This window comes from Tiliqua scincoides, chromosome 7, assembly GCF_035046505.1.
Source record: "Tiliqua scincoides isolate rTilSci1 chromosome 7, rTilSci1.hap2, whole genome shotgun sequence".
Lineage (NCBI taxonomy): Eukaryota > Metazoa > Chordata > Lepidosauria > Squamata > Scincidae > Tiliqua > Tiliqua scincoides.
In genome coordinates, this window is record NC_089827.1 from 27,602,475 (window position 1) to 27,628,190 (window position 25,716).

General features: G+C 42.5%; 1 protein-coding gene across 1 annotated transcript in view; it reads right to left on the reverse strand.

Moving 5' to 3' along the window:
- Positions 1–401: 401 nt before the first annotated feature.
- SLC26A4 (solute carrier family 26 member 4) overlaps positions 402–25,716 on the reverse strand; it is a 42,330-nt gene continuing 17,015 nt past the window's right edge. The window contains exons 9-20 of the mRNA XM_066633373.1: positions 24,470–24,583; positions 21,551–21,628; positions 20,739–20,834; positions 18,717–18,823; positions 14,447–14,516; positions 13,077–13,169; positions 12,039–12,134; positions 5,596–5,826; positions 4,947–5,001; positions 4,078–4,223; positions 1,627–1,707; positions 402–425 (exon numbers count right to left, since the gene is read on the reverse strand). Coding sequence (XP_066489470.1) covers positions 402–425; positions 1,627–1,707; positions 4,078–4,223; positions 4,947–5,001; positions 5,596–5,826; positions 12,039–12,134; positions 13,077–13,169; positions 14,447–14,516; positions 18,717–18,823; positions 20,739–20,834; positions 21,551–21,628; positions 24,470–24,583 — 1,191 coding nt within the window. The remainder of the gene's footprint in view (positions 426–1,626; positions 1,708–4,077; positions 4,224–4,946; positions 5,002–5,595; positions 5,827–12,038; positions 12,135–13,076; positions 13,170–14,446; positions 14,517–18,716; positions 18,824–20,738; positions 20,835–21,550; positions 21,629–24,469; positions 24,584–25,716) is intronic.

The window sequence follows — 25,716 nt, forward strand, 5'->3', positions numbered from 1 at the left end:
TGTAGCTTTGTGGCATAGCACCTAGAATGCCCCTGGAGGAGAGGCAGATTGCTTTCTGCTTGGGATATAATCATCTTCCCAATTTATACCAACAAAAGATGCCTGGCTTTTTTGGACTTTCATAGATTGAAAGTGTGTATGCTTTTGCAAGTGTCCATACCCAGACACAAATACCTATAGTTATGATGGCCTGCCATTCATTTCCCCATTAATCTGATTTTGAGCAATTCTACTAATTAATATTAATCAAGGATAGTCTCAAAGAAATAAAATAGGTGAGCCTGAGACACACAAAGTACAAAAATGTTTCGTCCTCTGCAGAGGAAATTGTCCCAGTAATAAAACATCTTGAAATATTGCTGCATGTTTGCTATAGAGTTCATGAATCCAATAGTCATCCTTCATGAAGCAAGTCTCCGCATAGCCTGGTAAGAAAAGTTTTAAAAGATAACAAGAAAAATAAATTATTTCTGAAGTAATAACCTGTTTTTTCAAAACCCTTACAATTATATAGTTCCTTACAGTCCAAGCCTACATATGTCTACTCAGAAGTAAGTCCCATTGTATTCAGTGAGATTTTCTCTCAAGAAAGTGTGGAAAGGATTATAGCCTCAGGCCAGGAGACTGACATATGATTGTAATAATGTATATACCCTTAATCAAGATAAATCATATATCGGTTTTAATGGTATATTTCCTCCAAATAATTATGGGAAGTGCAGTTTGGTGACAGTGTTGCAAATTCTCTGCTAAATATATCTGTCAGAATTGCAGTTCCCTATTAAACCAATTTAAGAGCCCAATCCTATTCTTCCCCCAATGCAATGGTGCCAAAACAATGACCGCTGTATCTTGGGGTGGGCAGTTCAAGAGTTACCCTCTGGGTAGGGGAACGATTGTTTCCTTACCTGGGGTAGGCCTCTGCAGCATGGGAGGGAGCATGTGTTCTACATAGGCAAACAGCTGGTGCAGTTCCAAATGAACCCATACCGGGGATCAAGTCCAGGAACAGGGTTAGGATTTCGTGGCTGACGCTGACACCAAACTTGCCCCCTTCCTGGATCGAATCCACCCATACCCCCTTTTCTACCCTCTCCTGTCACTGCATTATTTCACCCTCCCCCACACCATTCTGTCCTATCCCCACCCCATGCCTCCCCACCACCTTACCTTCACTAGCTGACAGCTCTGGATCACCTGGCGCCAAGAGGAAGGCTCCAGCCTTTCTGCCAGGTCCCGGCAATGCACTACTGAGCACACTGCCAGAGGGCTTTTATGACTGGTGCTGACTGCTTTACAGCAGTCAGCACCAGAGGAAGAGGCACATCACCATCATCTGGTCAAGGTAGGATTCAGGGATGTGCAGTGTGGAGATGGTAGGTGAGGTGGAACTGTCCTACCGTAGTCCACAGAAAATATCTTTTATCTTTTTTTCTTTTATTATAATAAATAAAGACACACAAAAGAAAAAATATAATAAACCTCCAATATAAAATAACTGAAATCTAGTCTGTAAAAGGGTCTGAGGTCAATTAATCTGTTTGCTAAAGACCTCCTGTGCATTATGTCAGTATTTTATGTAAAAAAGATAAAAATGCAGGTGCCCTGTACTAAATAAAACCATACCTCTTCCTGAACATCAAGCTCTTCATTCTGGTTTGTTTCTGTGAATTCTATTGGCTCTTTCGACTCCTGCATCAGTGAAATCTGGAGTAAAATGTTGAGAGATGTTATAACTGTGTATATAGGAAATATACCATAATGTAGTGTACTGTGCTTTCACAAACTAAATATAATGCCCAGATACACATTCAGATTTTATTTGTATTTTTTTTAATTTAAAAGACAGCTTACTGTTTTTAATGTGTAAGGTAGTTTACTGCTTTTACTGTTAAAGGTACTCATTTCTAAACCCTCCCCCCAATAATTGCTGCTTGGAGAATATAATGGTATTTTTCTTCAAGGTAGTGTTTTCTTCAAAGTTAGAAGGTAAGCCACTCTGGGTCCTCTTCTCTCCAAGGAGAACTAGCAAGAAGTGAATGAGGGTCCAATCCTAACCAATTTCTCAGCACTGATGCAGCAGCAATGGAGCCCCAAGGTAAGGGAACAAATATTCCTTTACCTTGAGGAGGCCTTTGTGATTGCCCTCTCCACTGCAGGATGCAGACACACCTTGCTGCTATGGTTGTATCAGTGCTGGAAAATTGAATAGGATTGGGCCCTGAGGCAGAAGCAGGGTGCCATGACTAGGCGAGCAGTAGGACAGCATGGTGCAATCCCTTCCAGTTCACTGCATTCCCTTTCTACTGGTTGGAGCAGCACTTCACCAGGCCTCATGGATAGGCTGGTCTTCATTGTCTAGCACCAAAGGAACAACTGGTCGTAGCCAACCCACTTGCTGAAAATGGCATGTCCCAGTTCATCGGGCACTCAAGCCCATCTACCAGGTTGGAGGTCAGATAGGGATGCTCAGGTGGTCTTGATCCCTGTAACTAAGGTTACTTAAGGCATAGCACCAAGCTGCTCTGGGCTGTGTGTTCTGATGCTCACAGGGTCAGCCTGAAAGTCCTGTTCTTTCTTCAACACTGACACCTTTTTTTTTCCTATCTCTAGGATCTGAATTTTGTCTAATTCTAAGACCTGTTAGTATTCAATTGCAGGTTAACTGTGTTTGTTCATGTTTCACCATTTTGTTCATACCTCACTGTGTTTGTTCATTTTCACCATTTTCCTTTTGTTTGTACCTTTTGTTTTTAATAAACTCTTGCTATTTGTACCAGTTACCCGACCAGTCTTTATTCCAAGAGCAAAGCATTATTTCTCCTCATCCCTGCCATCCATTTGGGGCTGGCACTAGATGTTAGCCTGGTCAGAGGTTTCCCAGATCCCTCCTCCAGCATCTGACTTCCATGCTGAGGGTACTTCAGTCTTTGGAGCTTGCTATAGGCAGAAGGTGGGTTGAAAAAGGGAACCCCAGTTTCCCCCAGATTTGTGTTTGCAAATTCTCCTTTCTATGATGGCTTTGAGGTGTGTGTGGCTATGCTGGATCAGGGCTCAGGAGGTTGCCAATACTTTATTTCCCCAGTTGTCTTACTTCTTCCCAATAGACCTCCATCAGAGGGGCCCACAGGGGCCTTGGAAACAACATGGGAAGGGGGTTGTAATCATCTGAATCCTTCTCCACAGTCTAGCAGGGGTTGCAGCTCCACAGGAGGAGGAAAGGGTCTCCCCACCAGAGAAAGCTCTCCCCCTCCAGCCCAACTCTTGTCTCACCTCCCTGGGGTGTCTCCTTGGCCACTTGTCAGCCACCATTGTCCCTGGCCTGCTGGAGACTGTCACGTGTCCTTGAGGCCTCTTCTAGGCCTGCTGGAGGCTGCTGGAGCAACATCTCACTGCAGCTCAACCTCACTAGAGGAATCTAGGCTTGCCACTGAAGGCCCAGCCAAAAGCATGAATGCTTGCTGCACAGGACCTGGATGGGCTCTGCAGCCTTCAGGGGAACCACAAAGGGAACCGGACAGGTTGTAAGGGTTATTTCCCTGCCATGAGGTTGCATTGCCACAAACAAATAAAAATATATTTGTTAGACAGTAAATCTAGCTCCTTGTGGGGTTTGGTCTTTCCTATAAAGAGAAGTTTACAGGTGTGCGCCACTTAACAACAGGGATATGGTCTCCTATCCCTGTTGTTATGTGATTAGGTCATTAAGTGAACATTCAATCTATTGCCTTTGTTGTGTAAACAGACACTCCCTGCCAGACACTAGCTGGCTGCACAGGCTACTTGAAAAAGGTTGGCTCTTCTTTGCATTAAGAGCCTCTTTGTTGTGTAAACAGACACTCCGCTGCAGGCTATGAGACACGCAATTATTAAAAGTATCTTTATTGTGCTTTGACCACTATCATATACGGTCTGTTGCAAAGCGAATGGTTAAGTGGCACACACTTGTATTTACATTAGTGAAATAAAAACTGTGCTGTAATGGCATTCTATCTACTGCATTTATGTAATAGTGTGTTGATTTTATTTTTTTATAAAAGCAGCACATATTTCAGTAAATAAATGTTTGGTCTTTACCTTTTCAAATATGGGATCCTGGATATCTCTGTGCATGATTTGGCTCTGTATGTGGAGTACGGCATCATGGACAGTCAGGAAAAACATCTCTTTTTTTATATCATCGTCAAAGAAGGCACAGTGTTCCAGCACCTTTATAATGTGATCTGAAGAGAAAAAATTATTGTAATTCAAGAAAGACAGATTCAAAAATGTCAAATTAAGGGCACAATCCTAACCCCTTATGTCAGTGCTTCCCAGCACTGGCATAGCAGTGCCAATGGACGTGTGCTGCATCTTGCAGCTGGGTATCACTCACGGAGGCCTCCTCAAAGTAAGGGAATGTTTGTTTCCTTACCTCAGAATTGCATTGCCCTTATGCCAGTGCTGGAAAGCATTGACACAAGGGGTTAGGATTGCGCCCTAAGTTTTCTAAAGTATCAATGTGTATACAAAAATATTAAACATTAATTACTTTTCCTTTTATTACTTTTATTACTTTTATGCTCACTTTGCCAAAAAGAAAAAAAGACTAACGATTAATAACTTTCAGCTCCCCCCTCCCATCACAGGATGCAGTATAATTATGCATGCCTTTATGCATCAGCACTATAATGGGGCTTACTTCTGAGTAGACATACATAGGATTGGGCTCTTAATACCATTGGTGCCCTGCACTGCTGGACAGCACACTCTATGATGGTGCAAATATGGCAGATAGGATTGAGCTGCTAGAGTTCTTTTTTAACTGGAGATACCAAGGAGTGCTATGCCAGAAACTCTGCATGCAAAGCATGGACTCTGTCTCTGAGCTATGACCTCTCCCTGTATACATAGCTCTCCGCAAGGCATGCTGTCCATTAGCAATGACGGGTAGGTTATGTTTTTACCTAGATGTGATGCGATGTATACTCTAACATCAATCCTCTCAAACTCTTTAATAACCTGAAAACAGAAGGATTGAGTTAAGCTTGCATTTATGCTCAAGGACATTTAGACAACCTGAATTTTGAACTAAATTATTTTAATTATTTATTCAAGTAACTACTTGCACACTGCTGTATCTAAATCCAGCCTACAGGAGAATTCTGTTAAAATTTTCACATTTAATCATGAAAAGAAACATATTGATTTTACTTGCTGTTTGGTTTAATATCTCTATTTTGGTTTAATAACTCTAATTTCTCTATAATAGAAACTCTGCTGTCCTTAATTGAATTTATTTATACATGTTAGCATGTTGGATAAGTACATACTGAAGAATTCATACAAGCCTCATCACACTGCAGGCCAGAATTAATCTATTAAATTGTTTGCCCTTTACTTCTCTGTCAGTAATGCAAATTGTGCAACATTTTGCACTTCAGAGTATATATAGAAAGAAATGTCAAGGCTCATTATACATAACAATCACAGCTCATATATGCCTTTCACCTTCACATGCATGAATTACGGAATGATTTGGCAATTCCACAAATGTTAATGCAGACATTTCTTTTTAGTTAGAGGTAAAAAAAGAAAAGAAAAACCAACTCTCACCATTCTCATTGCTTTTACTGCTACTACATCCATGAAGGATACAGCTCCAAAGTCAAAAATGAGACTATGGAGAGGTACTTTGGGGACATTGACTTTGACAGGGAGTTCTGAATTCCAGTCCACCTGGATTTCTACTTCTTTAGTGGGAAGATCAAAATCTGCAGAATCTTCCAGATCTTCATCAGGTTCAAAACCTTCATTAGTAGTTCCAGATTCACTGATGATTCCATTCTGAGCAGAACATATACATATATTGAGCAAAGTACATATTAACAAAGGCATTGTACTGTGAATTTTCCCCATAATATAGTATTTCTATAAATTAATGGAGAAACTAAATTTCATCTTTTCTGTATATAAGAAATGACCATGCATTCACAGACATTGTTGGGAATAAGAGTGTGGCCACCGTTATTGTATTACTAATTGTGTGTATGAGACTAATAGGCCCATCTAGCTCACTCTTTCTCCCCTAGCTGACTGTACTTCATACCATTAAGGAAAACAAAAAAGAGATAGTTATTTGCATTCCATGTACAAATGCAAATGCCTGAAATCTCCAAGCAAAGATGGGAGAACTGGAATGTCTGGTGACAAGGGAAAACATTGACATAGTGGGCATAACGGAAACCTGATGGAATGCAGAAAATCAGTGGGATACCGCATTCCTGCGCTATAAACTCTACAGGAGGAACAGGGAGGGGCAAGTTGGAGGCGGGATGGCCATTTATATTAAGGAAGGGATAGAATCCAGCAAAGTAGAGATTGAAGGTGGGTTCGACTCCATAGAATCTCTATGGGTTAAATTACCAGGCCTGAGGAGTTATGTAATACTGGGGGTATACTATCATCCTCCAGACTAAAAACCGGAAGGGGACCTTTAAATGAGGAAACAGATCAGGGAGGTGACAAGGAGGGACAGGGTTGTAATCAATTATCGTCATATAGACTGGGTCAATTTGTGTTCTGGTCACGAAAAGGAGACCAGATTTCTTGACATGCTAAATGACTGTGCCTTAGAGCAGCTAGTCAAGGAGCCCACCAGAGGACAGGTGACTCTGGATTTAATATTGTGTGGTACTCAGGACCTGGTTAGAGATGTCAGTGTTACTGAGCCATTGGGAAACAGTGATTATGCTGCAATCCATTTCGACATGCACATTGAGGGAAGAATATCGGGCAAATCTCTCACAAAAACTCTTGACTTCCGATGAGTGGACTTTCCTCAATGAGGAGGCTGGTTAGAAGGAGGTTGAAAGGGAAGGTAAAAAAAAGTCCAGTCTCTCCAGAGTGCATGGAAGTTGTGTTACGTGAAAATCCCCTTTTTCCTTTTAGTTGTGACTTTCTCTCTCTATCTAGTAATGTTACTATGGACTAAAATATCTTGCAGGCTAAACTCACACAGGCCACATTTCCAAAACTCTGGTAAAGTCACAAGGCTCATGGTTACACAACCTCCACCTCCCCGTGGTCACACATTATGGGAGGAAGTCTGGCATCTTAGATCATTGTTTAAGTGTCTCCTACATTACTGTATTCATTGTATTGTTTTAACCCAATCACTGTTTAAGAACTGTATACAAAAGTGTCTCCTAATCCAATCACTGTTTAAATCCTGTATGCAAACTTGAACTGCCTTCTTGTGTTGGTATTGTTTAAGTTCCCTCAGCTAGGAAGCCAGCCATTAGACCCCATTGAATTTTGCTGATAAGGGAAATCCTGACCATTTCAATGTTTTACACACTCCAAACACTCTGCTGGGTGGTAGTAAGCAAGCTACAGTCCAGCTCAGCTCTGTCTGAAAACTCCTTTTTAAGAGAGGGCTTTCTCTCACATGCTCTCTCTGGCTCTCTGTCCAAGGACCAACACATCTGTGTTGTGTCAGAGGGTCCTCTTCGCAGGACTCCCCCCATATCCAACTGCTCTACAGGACAGGTAAGTATCTTGTGACTAGAACGCTTTTCCTTCTTCCTCCCCCTTTTTCTTCCTCCCCTTTTTCCCCCTTCTTCCTCCCCGCTTTTCCTTCTTCCTCCCCTTGGCTAACGAGTCAAGTTAGAGAGGCAGTAAAGGGCAAGGAAGCTTCCTTCCATAAATGGAAGTCTTGTCCTGATGAGGAGAATAAAAAGGAACATAAACTGTGGCAAAAGAAATGTAAGAAGGTGATATGGGAGGCCAAGCGAGACTATGAGGAACGCATGACCAGCAGCATTAAGGGGAATAATAAAAGCTTCTTCAAATATGTTAGATACAGGAAACCCACCAGAGAAGCGGTTGGCCCTCTGGATGGTGAGGGCGGGAAAGGGGAAATAAAAGGAGACTTAGAGATGGCAGAGAAATTAAATGAGTTCTTTGCATCTGTCTTCATGGCAGAAGACCTCGGGCAGATACCACTGCCCGAACGGCCCCTCCTGACCAAGGAATTAAGTCAGATAGAGGTTAAAAGAGAAGATGTTTCAGACCTCATTGATAAATTAAAGAACAATAAGTCACCGGGCCCTGATGGCATCCACCCAAGTGTTATTAAGGAATTGAAGAATGAAGTTGCTGATCTCTTGACTAATATATGCAACTTGTCCCTAAAAACGGCCACAGTGCCAGAAGATTGGAGGATAGCAAATGTCACGCCGATCTTTAAAAAAGGAAAGAAGGGGGACCCGGGAAACTATAGGCCGGTCAGCCTAACATCTATACCGGGTAAGAAGGTGGAATGCCTCATCAAAGATAGACTCTCAAAGCACATAGAGGAACAAGCCTTGCTGAGGAAGAGTCAGCATGGCTTCTGTAAGGGTAAGTCTTGCCTCACGAACCTTTTAGAATTCTTTGAAAAGGTCAACAGGCTTGTGGATGTGGGAGAACCCGTGGACATTATATATCTGGACTTTCAGAAGGCGTTCAACACGGTCCCTCACCAAAGGCTACTGAAAAAACTCCACAGTCAGGGAATTAGAGGGCAGGTCCTCTCCTGGATTGAGACCTGGTTGAAGACCAGGAAACAGAGAGTGCGTGTCAATGAGCAATTTTCACAATGGAGAGAAGTGAAAAGCGGTGTGCCCCAAGGATCTGTCCTGGGACCGGTGCTCTTCAACCTCTTCATAAATGACCTGGTGACAGGATTGAGCAGTGAGCTGGCTGAGTTTGCAGAAACCAAACTTTTCCGAGTGGTGAAGACCAGAAGTGATTGTGAGGAGCTCCAGAAGGATCTCTCCAGACTGGCAGAATGGGCAGCAAAATGGCAGATGCGTTTCAAAGTAAGTAAGTGTAAAGTCATGCACATTGGAGCAAAAAATCAAAACTTCACCTATAGGCTGATGGGTTCTGAGCTGTCTGTGACAGATCAGGAGAGAGATCTTGGGGTGGTGGTGGACAAGTGGATGAAAGTGTCGACCCAATGTGCGGCAGCAGTAAAGAAGGTCAATTCTTGGGATCATTAGAAAAGGTATTGAGAACAAAACGGCTAATATTATCTACGTACAAATCGATGGTAAGGCCACACCTGGAGTATTGTGTCCAGTTCTGGTCGCCGCATCTCAAAAAAGACATAGTGGAAATGGAAAAGGTGCAAAAGAGAGCGACTAAGATGATTACGAGGCTGGGGCACCTTCCTTATGCGGAAAGGCTACGGCGTTTGGGCCTCTTCAGCCTAGAAAAGAGGCGCCTGAGGGGGGACATGATTGAGACATACAAAATTATGCAGGGGATGGACAGAGTGGATAGAGAGATGCTCTTTACACTCTCACATAACACCAGAACCAGGGGACATCCACGAAAATTGAGTGTTGGGAGAGTTAGAACAGACAAAAGAAAATATTTCTTTACTCAGCATGTGGTTGGTCTGTGGAACTCCTTGCCACAGGATGTGGTGACAGCATCTGGCCTGGATGCCTTTAAAAGGGGATTGGACAGGTTTCTGGAGGAAAAATCCATTATGGGTTACAAGCCATGATGTGTATGTGCAACCTCCTGATTTTAGAAATGCGCTATGTCAGATGCAAGGGAGGGCACCAGGATGCAGGTCTCTTGTTATCAGGTGTGCTCCCTGGGGCATTTGGTGGGGCCGCTGTGAGATACAGGAAGCTAGACTAGATAGGCCTATGATCTGATCCAGTGGGGCTGTTCTTATGCAGAAAAGGGGAAATCTATGTGTCCTGTAGAGATTTTGGAGGTGTATATAAACTAAAACAAATGTTGAGATTCTCAGGAAGGCAAGTTCATTCTATACTATATTTTAGTTTCTACTATATATGAGGCACAGGTAGATGAGTACATAAGAACATAAGAACATAAGAACAGCCCCACTGGATCAGGCCATAGGCCCATCTAGTCCAGCTTCCTGTATCTCACAGCGGCCCCACCAAATGCCTCAGGGAGCACACCAGATAACAAGAGACCTCATCCTGGTGCCCTCCCCTACATCTGGCATTCTGACTTAACCCATTCCTAAAATCAGGAGGTTGCGCATACACATCATGGCTTGTACGCCATAATGGATTTTTCCTCCAGAAACTCGTCCAATCCCCTTGTAAAGGCGTCTAGGCTAGACGCCAGCACCACATCCTGTGGCAAGGAGTTCCACAGACCGACAATGCGCTGAGTAAAGAAATATTTTCTTTTGTCTGTCCTAACCCGCCCAACACTCAATTTTAGTGGATGTCCCCTGGTTCTGGTATTATGTGAGAGTGTAAAGAGCATCTCCCTATCCACTCTGTCCATCCCCTGCATAATTTTGTATGTCTCAATCATGTCCCCCCTCAAGCGTCTCTTTTCTAGGCTGAAGAGGCACAAACGCCGTAGCCTTTCCTCATAAGGAAGGTGCCCCAGCCCCGTAATCATCTTAGTCGCTCTCTTTTGCACCTTTTCCATTTCCACTATGTCTTTTTTGAGATGCGGCGACCAGAACTGGACACAATACTCCAGGTGTGGCCTTACCATCGATTTGTACAATGGCATTATAATACTAGCCGTTTTGTTCTCAATACCCTTCCTAATGATCCCAAGCATAGAATTGGCCTTCTTCACTGCCGCCGCACATTGGGTCGACACTTTCATCGACCTGTCCACCACCACCCCAAAGTCTCTCTCCTGATCTGTCACAGACAGCTCAGAACCCATCAGCCTATATCTAAAGTTTTGATTTTTTGCCCCAATGTGCATGACTTTACACTTACTGACATTGAAGCGCATCTGCCATTTTGCTGCCCATTCTGCCAGTCTGGAGAGATCCTTCTGGAGCTCCTCACAATCACTTCTGGTCTTTACCACTCGGAAAAGTTTGGTGTCGTCTGCAAACTTAGCCACTTCACTGCTCAACCCTGTCTCCAGGTCATTTATGAAGAGGTTGAAAAGCACCGGTCCCAGGACAGATCCTTGGGGCACACCGCTTTTCACCTCTCTCCATTGTACAGTCTCCAATCGCTAAGTTGTCCAAATTCTCTGGAGCCAGGAACTTGAACGGTATTATTAGTTAAGATATTAGTATATCACTTTTCAACTCAAAAATATTCAAAGTGGAATACACAGCAAAAGAACAAGAAGTTCAAAGTGGCTAACAGCTCGATATCATGAGCACCCTGCACTGATGGAACTCGCATTCCAGCAGCAGAGCACACTCTGTGGTGGTGCAAAACCCACACCACTGTCGCATGCTGTGGGGCTGCTGCAGCAAATAGAGAACTGTGCAACTCATGCAGCACTGGCTCTAGGAGGCTCCACCACTTGTGGTAAATTGACTATGGAAGTGTGCCACTGGCAGGCGGGGGGGGGCAGGGAAGTTTCAGGACAGATCAGAGGAGAGAAGAGGGTTGATTGGGGGAGGCAGGAGTAGATTCCAACAACACCCACATGCACCAGAATCCTATCCCCTTCCCTTCATCCAGTTCCCCCCCCCCCATTTCTTCCTTGGACTTACACCAGCTCTATAAAGTTGGTGTAGGTCTAGGTCATGCAGACCCATGGGCAGTATGTAGGCTTACACGTAGGTAAATAAAAAAGTTTTTTTTTTACTTCACAAACCACCTTTTCTTCTAAGACTACTGTGCAGACAAAAACATGCAAAAACCCACATGGAAATTAGTATTTGCCATGGCATAACAGCATGTTTGGATGCAAAACCCTGGTGACTTTCCTCATCTTTCCCCACCGCTTCCCCAGCGTTCCTGCCAATCCAAGATTTTAACTGATTCACAGAGCAAGAGGGGGCAGGGCATTTTTTTTCTCCAGAGGAAGGTCTGGGCCTAACAGCAGCATTCACAGATGTGTGAGATGCACAGTTAATCAGAAAGTTTTGCTTAACATATTGCATGTCCTTCCTCAAAGAATTTAAAATTTAAAATAAAATAGAAATGTACATTTCATTAATGTATATTGTAACAAAGCCAGCACTTATAGGTCTGTTATGATTAGGACTCCTTTAAACTACTAGGTAAAAAGGAAGGTTGATACTTTACTTTAGTTGCCTTCAATTTTCCCTTCTTGATGAGCTTTTGTATCTTTCTCAGAGCTTTAAGTCTCTTGTTATATACTCGAACGGCATCAAAACCCACCTGCAGAAAGCAGAATTTAACAAAATAATTTCATTGCTTACAGGTATGCTAGGGTAATAAAGACACTGGTCACAATCCATTGAAAACAATAAGTTTTGTGCTTTTAGGGTGTAACCTTATTTTTTGAAATGCCAGTCTGAGCAGTATAGGATATGGCAGATGCTATTGAATGCCAGCATAATGACAGTCCCACCATCGTAGCTGAAGTTCCACCAACAAATGTGCCACAGACACTGGTGCAATATCACTCAGAAATACTGTGGATCCTGGTGCAACTATAGCTGGTGTAAACTCCCAAATAGGGTGGACACAGGAAAACATGGGCAGGAGGAGGAGATGTATGCCATATCCTGAAGCCCCTTCAGATGGCAGGCACACCCCAGCAAAATCACACAGAACTGGTGACAGAACTGGCATAGGAATTAAAAATGCCATATTAAACAATGGGGATGAGCAAAACACCAGGAAGCCTAATTTTCTGCCACCCCCTCCTTCCTGTCCATTTTCCTACAATGGAGAATAGGATGCAGACTACATTTGGCAGCCAACCACAGCATGCTAGAGCTAAAGCTCCTATCTTGTTTTCCCCTCCTCCTTTGTGCTGGAGTCTTCCCACCCCAGCATTAAGATACACTAGATGTTGCGACAATGTTACTGTGACATTGGAGCAACTTTTGCATAGGATAGCACTTTTAATGTTGTATTTTGTTATATTTATATTTTACCTTTTTGTACAGTCATTAAGGCAGCATATGTAGAATTTCCACACAGTCACCAATCCAGGCACCAAGCAGACCCAGACTCCAAACCTGCTTACTAACTTAACTTCAGCAAGCTTACTACATCATGTCCACTCAAATCATTTGCTGTGGGAGTGTGTCTTGTCTGACTGTGGCCAATATAAATAAAAAACATCTAATAAGAGACTCACAGACTACTCACAGTGGATTTGACGCTGCTTCTCAAGCCATCAATGTTAGCATAAAAAATAGGACTTGAAAATTTGATAATCTTCACTCCTTCTGGTTCCATAACCTGATTTGAAAATAATTTTGAACTTGAAATAAATATGCAGAGTATATAGGATAAGTTGCTAAACCAATTCCTTTCCTCACATCCTGTTTAACTGCGCCATCTTACTTGCAAATCTTTCTCACATGAATCACTCCTTTGGCAGCTCACTTTTCTTCTCTGTCCCTGTGAACTCCTGTAATACTACAGTTACCTTGAAGCACATTGTCAATTTTTTTTTTTAAACTGACCAGGATCTGAAGTGGGGGAAGGTCAGCTATACATTCAAGGGCAGTGACAGTTACTCCATCACTATACATATACAGGAGTGTACATATACAAAAAGAGGTGCTTGTACCAATTATTTGATCTTTTTTAAAAAGAAATGAGGGAACCATTTAACTCTTTAAAAGCAGGGAATGCCTGTACATACACTCTCCCCCCCCCCCCCCAGTTGCATCTTTTTTGTAGGGTATTCAAAACAGAATTTGGGGTAAAAAGAAAAGGAATCCACCTTCCCTTCTACAACAGTGACTACCATTTAATTATTTTTCTAAATCAAAAGGCTACATTTAAAAAATCTATAGGTTATGAACTCCCCCTCCCCACAATAAAGCATACATCTCCCACTTATTTAGAGAGATTTGTGTTTGCTGTTTGAAAACAGATTCTGTCATCACCCCATAACAAAGTTACCCTTTCTTCAGTAAGGCATCTCTCTGTTCTATTATATGCCAAAATACATATGATGTTAAATGTGCCATTGGTACTTAAGTAGCAGCCATTATTGGATCAGAACCATGGCTCAAAGGTAGGAGGATTTAACTGTCTATCACTGTGCTGATTCCCCTTGAAAATTTTCCCCCAAGCAACTATTTAACCCCAAACAAGCCATCTGCTACAATGGCACTTTGAAAGTTAATCAGCTGCTTTGAGGTAAGGGTAATTTTTGAATACTTGCCACCTTGTCTCTGCAAGATCAAAGTAAGACTAGTGTAAGGGTAATTTGCTCAGAGTTCATTTATTTATTTAATAAATGTACATAGAAATTAATTCATTCTAGCGAATTCACAGCAGAGTCTGGTTTCAGAAGCTACACATCACAACATGAATTGTGACCTGACATGCTTCATGCTGCAATGAACTCCTGGCCAGTGCATGTTGCTTGTCCGGTTGTGAGTCGCTGATGAATAGAAGTCCATAGATCATTTTGTTTTGTAGCTCTTCAACCAACCTTGAAAAAGACCTTAAAGCAACACTAAAATCTTTTTGTGAAATATTAACTTGTTGAAAAGTCTTACATTTTTGTATTCTTTGATGTTCTTATACAGGTCTGTGCCAGGAATATTGCCAAGGCTACCCCAGGAAGGACTAAAAAAAGAATACATTAATAAAAGTACACAACCAAATATTCAAATAATACTGAATAGTTGTTTTTTTTTTTGCAAGCAAATGAACTGCTATTAATCACTCAGACCAGCATTTTTTAAACTGTGGGATGAGACCCACTAGGTGGGTCACAAGCCAATTTCAGGTGGATTCCCATTCATTTCAGGGCGTATTTTATTTTAATATATTAGATTTGGCACTACCGTGATATGTGACTGCATTTGGGTAAATATTACAGATTTGTACTTTTAACAGGCTACTATACATTTAAGAATTTAAGAATTAGCAGGCTACTATATGTAGCCTGATGTATTCTTACATTTAAGAATTAACAGGCTACTATACATTTAAGAATGATACTCAACAAAGGGGCTTACTCCTGGGTCACTGTGGCTAGGACTGCAGCCATTGGGATGTTTGGGGAATTTTTTTTAAACAGATCAGCAACTTCTTGGGAGGGTTAGGAGGGTTCTTTATTTGAAATAAATGTTTAAACTTATAATTATTGTAAACTTTTGACTTACTTACTTAATTTGATTTTATAATATGGGGATGTCAGAAGTTTTTCTGCTTGATAATGTCACTTCCGGCCATGCCATCACTTCCAGGTTAATGACATCACTTCAGGTGGATCCCAACAGATTATCATTTTAAAAAGTGGGTCCCAGTATTAAAGTGCTTGAAAATCATTATGAAGGACCTCTATCCTAGTTTGAATGTTCTATGTGGCCTACCACATTGTCTAACCTTATGGAGCAGCCTTGAGGGAGGATGCTTGAAAGCCTTCAAAATTAAACTCTGCTGTTAACATGTATCTTCTGTGACCATAAACCAAACAAACTATACACATGAAAGGAGTAGAAGAACCTGTGTATTTTTTGAGGCACATTAGATCCTGTTTATACATGTAGCAGAATCAAATAGTAAAACTTTAAACAGACTGTTCCACTTCAGGTATTCAGTATTTAAAACTATACAGGCATGGGGGGGGGGCATGTATACAGAAACCATGCATACAGGTATGGGGGAAACCTAACTTCATGGCCCCCTCCCCCAGTTGGTACAGCTGAATCAGCACTGGAAAGTTGGATAGGATCGGGCCCTTAGCCACGTTAGGGCCAAATCCTAACCAACTTTCCAGCCCTGGTGTAGCTGTGCCCATGGGATGTGTGCTGCATCCTGTGAAGGGAGGGTAGTCATGGAGGCCTCCACAAGGTAAGGGAATGTTTGTTTCCTTGACTTGGGGCTGCATTGCAGCTGCACCAGTGGTGGAAAGTTGGATAGGATTGGGCCCTTAATGGACACATTTGTATTTTTAACTACCCTAGGTCCTATGCTTCAACAGTAACCATGGCTGTGCTTGTACTGTAGCATGTAATCCAATTATAGCTTATTGTGTTTTTGACTTTAAACCACCACAGATACTTGCCTATAAGTCGACCCCACAGATAAGTCAAGGGCAGATTTTGAGCCACCAATCATGGAATTTTCTATGATCCTCGGATAAGTCGGGGGTTAAACTTGGGGGGGGGGGTGTCTGACTATAGTTTTGTCTGATTTTACCCGAGGCCAGATCCTGAAAAATAACCTACCAGTAATTGTTACCTAAGAACTGTACAGTCTCTAATTTATTAAAAACATAGTAAAAGATCATAAGATACATTTTTATTCTTTTTAAATTCTGGTCTTCACCACCTTTTTGTAAACACTATCAGAGCAAGTGCACTGTAAACTACATACTAGAAAACAGTGGTTCCCAACCTGGTATTCACGTACTCCCAGGGACACTCAACACGACCTTTAGGGATACTTGAAAAAGAATGAAATAATGGCAGAAAAAGGCAGGTCATGATCCAGAATGCCTTGCAAGGCAGGAATGCCTTGCAAGGACCAGCAAGGCAGGAAGGGAGGAAGCTAGTTGGCTGTGAAAGCCCTACCAAAAGCTAGTTTTTGGTCATCAATTCATGTTATGAACCAGTTATTGAAAACCAGCACAGCAAAAAAGCTGAAACATAATATGGAAAGTGATCAATCACCCAGAATTACTCAGCACACTTCTGGTGCAAAACAGTGCAAAGACAGAGTCTTCTGTTCCTCAAACAGATAAAAAGAGAAAACACTGTGATAAATACATGAAGTCTGGGTTTTCATATGGAGGAGATGAGGGCTTGTATTAATTACAAACATGAAGGGTACAATTTATGGAAATGGGCTGCCAAGGGATATGCAAGTGAAAAAGGTTGGGAACCACTGCAGGAGAACCATGAAACAAATCCACCTTTAAGATGTCTGGTGTGTTAAACCAGCAGCTCTACATACAACATACAACCCATAACACATAACTGAGAGTGTGCAACTCAATTCACAGCAGAGAGATGCAGCTGCATATATTTGCAACCCTTTTTATTCAGAAGTAGACCTACTGCTTTCCATGAAAGTTATTCTTAAGTAATGGTGCATTGAATTGTAGCCTGGGACATTGCTTCAAACGGAAAGGGGATCCCATCCTCGGGTTGGAAAAAAAAGACCTCTGCAAATGCAAAGCCTTTGCAAAAGGGAACCAGGTTGCAGCAGCAAAAGGGGGGGGGAATAAAAGGTTATGGTTGGCTAGAATTTCTCAGGAAAGTTACTACAGAAACAAATGAACCTGCTTGAGCAAGCAGGCTTTTTAATGAGCCTGCTTTAGCAAGAACAGAAACTTTTCAGAGTCCTTCAGACACTGGTGCCTGTCGGAGCTTACTGTTCAGAGCTGAAAGGCTCTACCCTCTGACTGACCCAGAGATAAGGCGAAGTGAGAATTGGAGCTTGATGACTTGGCAAAAATTTCATGTACTATACGTGAGTATCTACAGTAATTAAAGTGCGTTGGCAGTTTTGTCTGTTCCATCTCATGTTTTCATATCTAAATGTACATTTTCTACACCTTCTATTCAGTTACAGTGCATTATGGAGAAGTAACTTCAGGAGTATATAATGGAATATGATTGCCTTCAGGGCCTAGGAGAGAGGGGTAGGAGGTAATTTATACCAGACCCAGGGTCAAAAAGGGGGCCCAGGAGCCAAAGGAGGGGTCCCAGAAATTTCCTGGGAACTTCATTTTCCTATCAACTCAGACTTGTTGCTGGCACGGGATGCTGGGGATACTAGCACGAGTGTGCAGCTGCAGCAACTGGCAAACCATATATGCAGGGCCGAGGAATGCATACTTATTTATTTATCACATTTTCATACCGCCCTTCCTCCAAAGAGCTCAGGGCGGTGTACATGGCTGCTCCCCTCCTTTTTTCCTCACAACAACCCTGTGAGGTAGGTGAGGCTGAGATAAAGTGACTAGCCCAAGGTCACCCAGAAGCTTCATAGCTTAAGGGGAGATTTGAACCTGGATCTTCCAGGTTTGAGTCCAGCTCCCAAACCACTACACCACCCTGGCTCTCATGATACTCTCATGACCCAATGCCACATGGGTGGGTAGACCTGGGCTCTAAAGACTTTTCCAGCTGTCTCCATCCTCCCCCACCCTGTTTCACCCCTCCCTGCTTCCATTCTCCTGAGCTGTCACTACCCTCCCCTGCTCTGTTTCACCCCTCCCTCTTTGCAAAGGGGCCCAAAAGAAACTTTGTACCCCCTGATAAAATTCCTCTCAGAGGTCATGATTGCCTTTCACCCTCCTACAACTTTAAAAAAAAATCTAGTGCAATTGTCTAGTGCAGTGGCTCTCACACATTTAGCACCAGGACCCACTTTTGAGAATGAGAATCTGTCAGGACCCTCCGGAAGTGATGTCATGGCCAGAAGTGACATCAACAGGAACATTTTTAACAATCCTAGGCTGCAATCCTACCCACACTTATTCAGGAGTAAGCCCCATTTACTATCATTGTTAAAAGAATACACATAGTAGCTTGTTAAAAGTACAGGTCTGTAACATTTCTCCAAATGCAGTCACATACCATGGTAGCATCAAGTCTAATATATTAAAAATAAAATATTGAAATGAATGGGGACCCACCCGAAATTGGATCGCAACCCACCTAATGCGTCCCGACCCATAGTTTGAGAATCACTGGTCTAGTGCAAAATATTGCATGCTTGCATAATAATATTCTGTTACTTTTATTTCTTTTTTATTAATAAGTAATTTTACTTGTCATAAAAATGCTTTGTCTATAATATGATACTTACAACTGTACTCTCAGTACAACAGTCAGAAGAGCAAACACCAAACCAGCAAGCAATCCCAAATCAAGTCCCAAAATTATGGATGCGATACATGTGAAGACCCAGATCATCTGAAAAAGAAATAAAGGAAAAGACTAGATTCCTTAATATGCATTACAGCATATAGCCAAGCACTTGCAAAAGTGGATGAACCTATGTCTAGCATGAACCATTTCCAACTGCAGGTTTGCACATGATGGAAACTGCTTCCATATGAGCAAAAATTAAAAATAAAATCCCTCCACATAGAAAGCTAGTCTTTCAGAGAAAAGAGTTCCAGTCTAGCATTTTCCCTGAAATATGACTTTTCAATGTGGAAGGAAAGTATTTTGTGCAGAAGAGAATTCAGTGTTGGGAGCGTCTGCTGGCACTCTGAAGTGGAAGCACACACACATGTTTATCACTTCACTAAGAATATCTGTATCAAAGAGTATTCAATAAGAATATCAGAAGCTTATTTCTAGAAATGGCTAGAATATTGGACTACTTTAAATAATGTGTGGCACAACAAGCCCACAAGGAATTCTGACCATTGGCACATAATAACCAAGGAGTCTCACTGTACACTGCTGAGTTTGTTCTGTGCAGTACATCATTTTTGTCAATGACCTGAGTCTCAAATATGTATTTATTAAATGAATGTCTTGTCATTGCTGCTGTTGAGAAAATACCTGAAAATATGCATATACTATGTCCAGTCCAGAAAGACAGATGGAAGCATATAGACATCCACATCTGTATATAGACATCCCCCACAAGGGGGAAGGCAGGGAGGAGGTGTTCTGGGAAGGGGGGAGGCGGGCGGATGATGGGGAGAGAGGGCGGGAAGGAGACGTGCTGTGGGAGGAAATGGGGAGGGAGGGAGGCGGGACTGGTGGAGCAAAGCTCCACTGGGTCCAGAGCTTCCTTGTTGGGCTCACTGCCCAACACAGAGGCTCTTGATTCTCCACCAATCTTTTGGTTGGCGGTGAACTGAGTAGCCCCATTGCAGGGCTATTCTCCTTACCCAGGGAAAGGAGACAAAAGTCCCCTTCTCCCTAGGAGCCACCAGTGGCTGCCCGGAGTGCTCAGGATGTTGCAGCAGCCATTTTTGGCACCGCTGCATCCCCATGCCCTGGGCAGCTCAGGATTGGGCAGTATATTTTTTATTATATTATTTTGTGCTTTTTTTATTGTTTTTATTGACTTTGACCACTTTGACCACTTTGAATGCTCACTTGGGAGATAAAGAGAGATATAAATTTGTAAATAAATAAAATAAAAATAAAAGTCTTTTCACTAGTTACTGGGCTTAGGTAAGTTTTGAATTTAAGAACACTATGAGGCTCAAAAGTCATGGACAAGCTTGCCGAAAACGTCCCTTTGCAATAATGTTCTGTACCAGTGGTTCTCACACATTTAGCACCCTCCTACAACTTAAAAAAAAATATAGTGCAATTGTCTAGTGCAGTGGTTCTCACACATTTAGCACCAGGGCCCATTTTTTAGAATGAGAATCTGTCAGGACCCACCGGAAGTGATGTCATGACCGGAAGTGACATCATCAAGCAGGAACATTTTTTGCAATCCTAGGCTGCAATCCTACCCACACTTACCCAGGAGTAAGTCCCATTTACTATAATTGTTAAAAGAATATACAGAGTAGCTAGTTAAAAGTACAGGTTTGTAACATTTCCTCAAGTGCAGTCACATTTCCATTGTAGCATCAAGTCTGATATATTAAAAATAAAAATTATACATTAATATAAAAAAATAAAAAAGTTCATTAAAAATGAATGGGGACCCACCTGAAATTGGTTCATGACCCACCTAGTGGGTCCCAACCCACAGTTTGAGAAACACTGTCCTATACTATAGCCTTTAAAATCTGCTACGTGTTTATGATACAAATTGCACAAAACACAGAGAATTACATAGGACAAACTGTAAATGAAAATGCGATTGGCAAGTCACACAAGTACGGGATTGGAACATTCAAGAACTTACAGCATCTGCTTTGCTTTGCCTCCACAAACGGGGAACATCACACACTTGCATGAACATCCCTTTCAAGTTGGCAATGACAACAGCTGCTAAGACAGACTGCAAAGTCAGAAAAAACAATTAACTATTATTCACAAGAGAAAAGGAAAGACCTTTCTGTTTATCAGGGTCAGGATGGAAATTTTGCTTGAGGGTCCAATCCTAAGCAGTGCGCACCGGTTCACTGACAGCCTGCACTGCTGCAGATGTGCCATAAGGCATGTATGCAGGCCCTAGCACCAGTGGAGCACTGGTGCTGGGCTATCACCAGTGGAGCACCAGACCTCCGCTGCTTGGCGGTCGCCTGGATCACCAGGCAGCAGAGAGGTGGGTGTGGGGGAGGAAGCATTCCAGGGGAGGCGGAGGGAGGGCAGGGAGGTGTGCTGGGGGAGGGAGCAGGGTGGAGGGGAGGTGGGAAGGAGGTGGGAGCAAAGCTCCACTGGTTCCTGAGCCTCTGTGTCGGGCTGGCCACCTGACACAGAGGCTCTTGATTCTAAACCAACCTTTGGGTTGTCATATTGAGTAGCTCCATTGTGGGGCTATTCCATTGTGGGGCTATTCGCATTGTGGGGCTATTCGCTTTAGGGGATAAAAGTCCCCTTCTCCTGAGGAGACGGCAGTGGCTGCCTGGGGTACACTGGATGCAGCGGCAGCCATTTTCGGTGCTGCTGCAACCCTGCACAGCTGGTAGCTCAGGATTGGACTGTGAATCTGTAGAGGTGTAGATGAAGCTGTTTTGTGTTGAGTGTGTCAGTAAAAAGTACAATAATAAATACCTTTTGCAGCGGTTCAAGCAGTTTCCCCAGAGCAACAATTGCAATCAACACAATTCCAGCTGAGATTATGCCAGCAATCTGAAAAAAAGGAGATGGTTTAGGACCCAATCCTATCCAATTTTCCAGTGCCAGTGCAGCCATGCCAGTGGGGTGTACACTACATCCTTTGGTGGGGAGGCAGTCGAAGAGGCCTCCTCAAGATAAGGGAACATTTGTTCCCTTACCTCGGAGCTGCATTGCACCTGCACTGGTACTGGAATGTTGAATAGGATTGGGCCCACAGGCTTTAGAAAGAAATGGACTTTCTGCCAGATATCTTTGAGTATAATAGATACTTTAAGGTTAAAATCCTAACCAATTTTCCAGCACTGGCATAGCTGTGCCAATAGGGCAGGTACTGTATCCAGCAGTTGGGTGGCACTTACAGAGGGCTCCTCAAGGTAAGGGAATGTTTGTTCCCTTACCTCGAAGCTGCATTGCCCTTATCTCAGTGCTGGAAAGTTGGTTAGGATTGCACTCTAACTGCCTCTAGTAGTCTGTTTTTGTTTTTTGTTTTCAGTATCATGGTTTTTTAAAATACAGAGACGTTACAACCTGATTTATCTAAATAGGATATTGTATCAAAAAATGTAGAAATTTTTTTTTACATTTTTACTCTTCTTTTTTTACATTTTTACTCTTCTTAAGCCTATATCAATTATATAACGCATGAATTTTTATGAATTTCCTAGCCATTATGACTTTGTCATTTTGACAAAGTATTGGGATGATGATGTTGTCTGAGCACTCCTCCAAATAGCCCATGTGGTGTTGTATGTATGCAGGGTGACCAGACATCCTCTTTTTTCAGGACCTGACCTCTTTTTTTAGCCTCATGTCCTGGAAAATAAATGTCCTTTTTCCTGGGAGAAGGTCCCTGCAGGCAGTGCATAACCTTCTTGTAATTAATAAATTATATGTAATAAATTATAAGTAATATAGTTTTAATTTAATAATAAGTAATATAGTGTTTCAATTAACCACATGAAATCAATATACGAGTGATGTTAGCTTTTATTTTGTCATGTCCTACATTTTCTTGGGTGTCCTACATTGTGAGATACCTCATCCTCTTTTGCTGTTATGACATCTGGTCACCCTGTATGTATGTTTTGTTGTCTCTGTAAATTATGATTTGAAAGGCTGTAACAGGCATACTCAGTTGGTACCTACGTCTTGCTGAGCACTCTGTTTACTGCCTCATAGTCCAATCCTATCCCCCAACATAGATGGCAATATAGCTGTACTGATGGAGGCCCATAGTATTGGACCACTAATGTCTTCTAATTCAATCTGTACTCAGGAAGTCAATATAAACACAAAATGACCCCCACAAGTGGATATGTGGCGCTACATACTATTAATTCAAATACCAATGCATATCTGGCAATAAATATGCCTGCTCTCTCAGAGGCAGCCCTGCCATGGGGCAAGATGAGCAGCCTCTTCAGGGGACAGATCTGACCCTGTCTCACAATCCACTACTCAGTTTTCTTCTGTAAGCTTCCTTGAAATGAACAGGAATAAACAGATCACATTTATGAAAATGTGACTTGCTCAAGTTAATTTCCCATTGATTATGCCCCTGACTGATTATATTATTATAATTGATTATATTATTATTAACTTATTATGTTAATCAGTGAGAAAGGGCAGGGTGCTATTTAGTTTTCCACCTTAGGGTCCAGTATCTTTTGGGCAGGTTGTGTAGGTTGCATTTTCTCTTCACCTATGGCAGCTAACTGCTTGTGACAAATGGCTGCCTGATTAATTTGCCAACAAGCAAGCAGAATACTTTGTGCATTCCCACAAGCCCTTTCAAGGAGCGTTAAATGATGGTGATCCAAACAGCAGTTTCTGCCAGTTTTGAATGTTTTAGGCAATCTGTTTTCCTTAGGCAAAGGCTGCCACAGCCGAAAGAAATAAGAACAGCAAATCAAAGTGTGGCTGTCATGCACACTGGCCCAAGACCTCCTAGAGCCTGAGGAAGGGTGCCAAATGGCACTCCCCTAGCTCAGTAACTTACTGTGCCAAACATCACCCACTTTATTCAATAGCATGAAAGTTGCCACCTCCACCACTCCTCCTCTCCTTCTGGATCCTGGTTTCAAAAAACAAAGAGGGAACTGGCGCAAAAGAGGATTATGAGTTGGGGAGAATAGTCTAGTAGGGCATTTCAAGAGTTCCTCTCCACTCCATTCCTCTCTGTTTTCAGATCCAGGCAAGAGGACAGGGGCAGGAAAGAGTAGCAGAAGAGGCAAATGGGGACATGTGGCAGGCATTCCTGCCAACAGGCCACTTGAGGCTCCTGGGTCAGCCAGTTGCTGTCCATCAGAGTGTTGGAGGTATGAGACATAACTCTGTGACTACCAACTGCAGCTATAAGTAGATTAAGTTGCGGTGCTGGAGGAAGGAGACCAAAGAGGGATAAAAGCATTCAAGGAAGAGTTTGCCTCATTCTTTCCTAATGAAAGGGTCAAATAATTGTGTTTCTGTTGAGTGCAGCATGAATGATACTACGAGGATAGCTTCTCTTAAACAAACGAAATTATCTCATTCATTTTATACCAGAGAAGTAAGAAACTGAGATCAAGGTCATTAATGAGCTTTGAGCTTCTGTTCAAGGAAGCAGGGAAATTGCAGAGAGGATTAGACTTGAAGCCAGTGGCTCCCAAGGGAACTGTGGAAACCAACAAGGGGAGCCATGGAATACTCACAAAAATCCAGCTGCCATATACAGTGTATAGGATTGTAACCCTAATGGGGAGCCATGGCCAAGGGCAAAGTTAGGTCAAAGAAGCCACCAGTCAAAAAAGTTTGGGAACCACTGCATTAAGCAAAACAGGAATTACAATGATTTTTTAATGCTAAGTTAATTACCTGGGTTTTTCCACCAGTGCTTTCCTGGACTGCTGTACGTGATAGAGCAGTAGTAGCAACGAAACATGAGAAAGCTGCCGAAAACATATTGCTGATCCCAAAGGCAATAAACTCCTGAAAGGTTAGATACTTATCTGAACAAATTTTCTTTTGTTTTAAAAAAAAAAAAGAACCTTTAAAATATTGGCAAACATTATTTCCTTATAATGAGACGTGCTGTAGGCAACTGCAAAAGCTGAATCAGAGAAAGACATATTTGAACAATATCCATGTAGTACATTTGAACTTAAGTAAAGATTTCCTGAATGGGGTGGCATTATGAAATCCTTTTGAAGATTAGGTCTGGACAGTTACTTGTACAAGCCCTTACACAATGTACTGCTGAAGGGAGAGAGAGAGAGAGAGAGAGAGAGAGAGAGAGAGAGAGAGAGAGATGCTGCATATAGACTGACATCCAGGGTTGGGCTGTCCTGTATAGCATGTTGTAACAGTGGAAGGCATGACTGCTGTTACAAAATGGCCACCGTCAGCATGTGCAGTGCTCCATCTTGCTGCAAGCTGCAGCAGTGTTGCAATGCTACTGCCAGTTCCCCCACACCCACTGGACCACATAAGGCTACAGTGGGGATGGGCAAGAAGGAGGCAAAACTGGGTAAGGAGGGAGAGAAACAAAGGATGGGAGAGCCAGTGGCAATGGTGCATGCCAAATCCAACCCTCCTATCCCTACTTATACAAACCTCCCTACCCTTTCTTCTCCTCAGACCTGCGCCAGCTGAAGAGCTGGTGAAGGTCCTAGATGACACATTGTGGAGTGAACATAAGAACAGCCTGCTGGATCAGGCCAAAGGCCCATCTAGTCGAGCTTCCTGTATCTCACAGTGACCTACCAAATGCTTCAGGGAGTACACAAGACAACAACCTGCGTCCTGGTGCCCTCCCCTGCATCTGGTATTGTGAGGTAGCCCATTTCTAAAATCAGGAGCTTGCACACATTTTTCATATGTGGGAGGGTTATGGAGCGGTAAGGGAAATTAATTCTCCAAATCCTCTTGATCCATCCCCCCCCCCTCCAATATAGTGTATGCCAAGGAGGAACATTTAAGAGAAAAAATTAGTTTGCAAATAGCATTGTTATGTCTGTACCATGTTTGTCCTAGTTCTAAATGTTGCTTATAAAACATTCAACAGAAACAGCCTCCATGTTATACAAATTCCCATGCACATCAACAGCAGAGATTATGCTCCA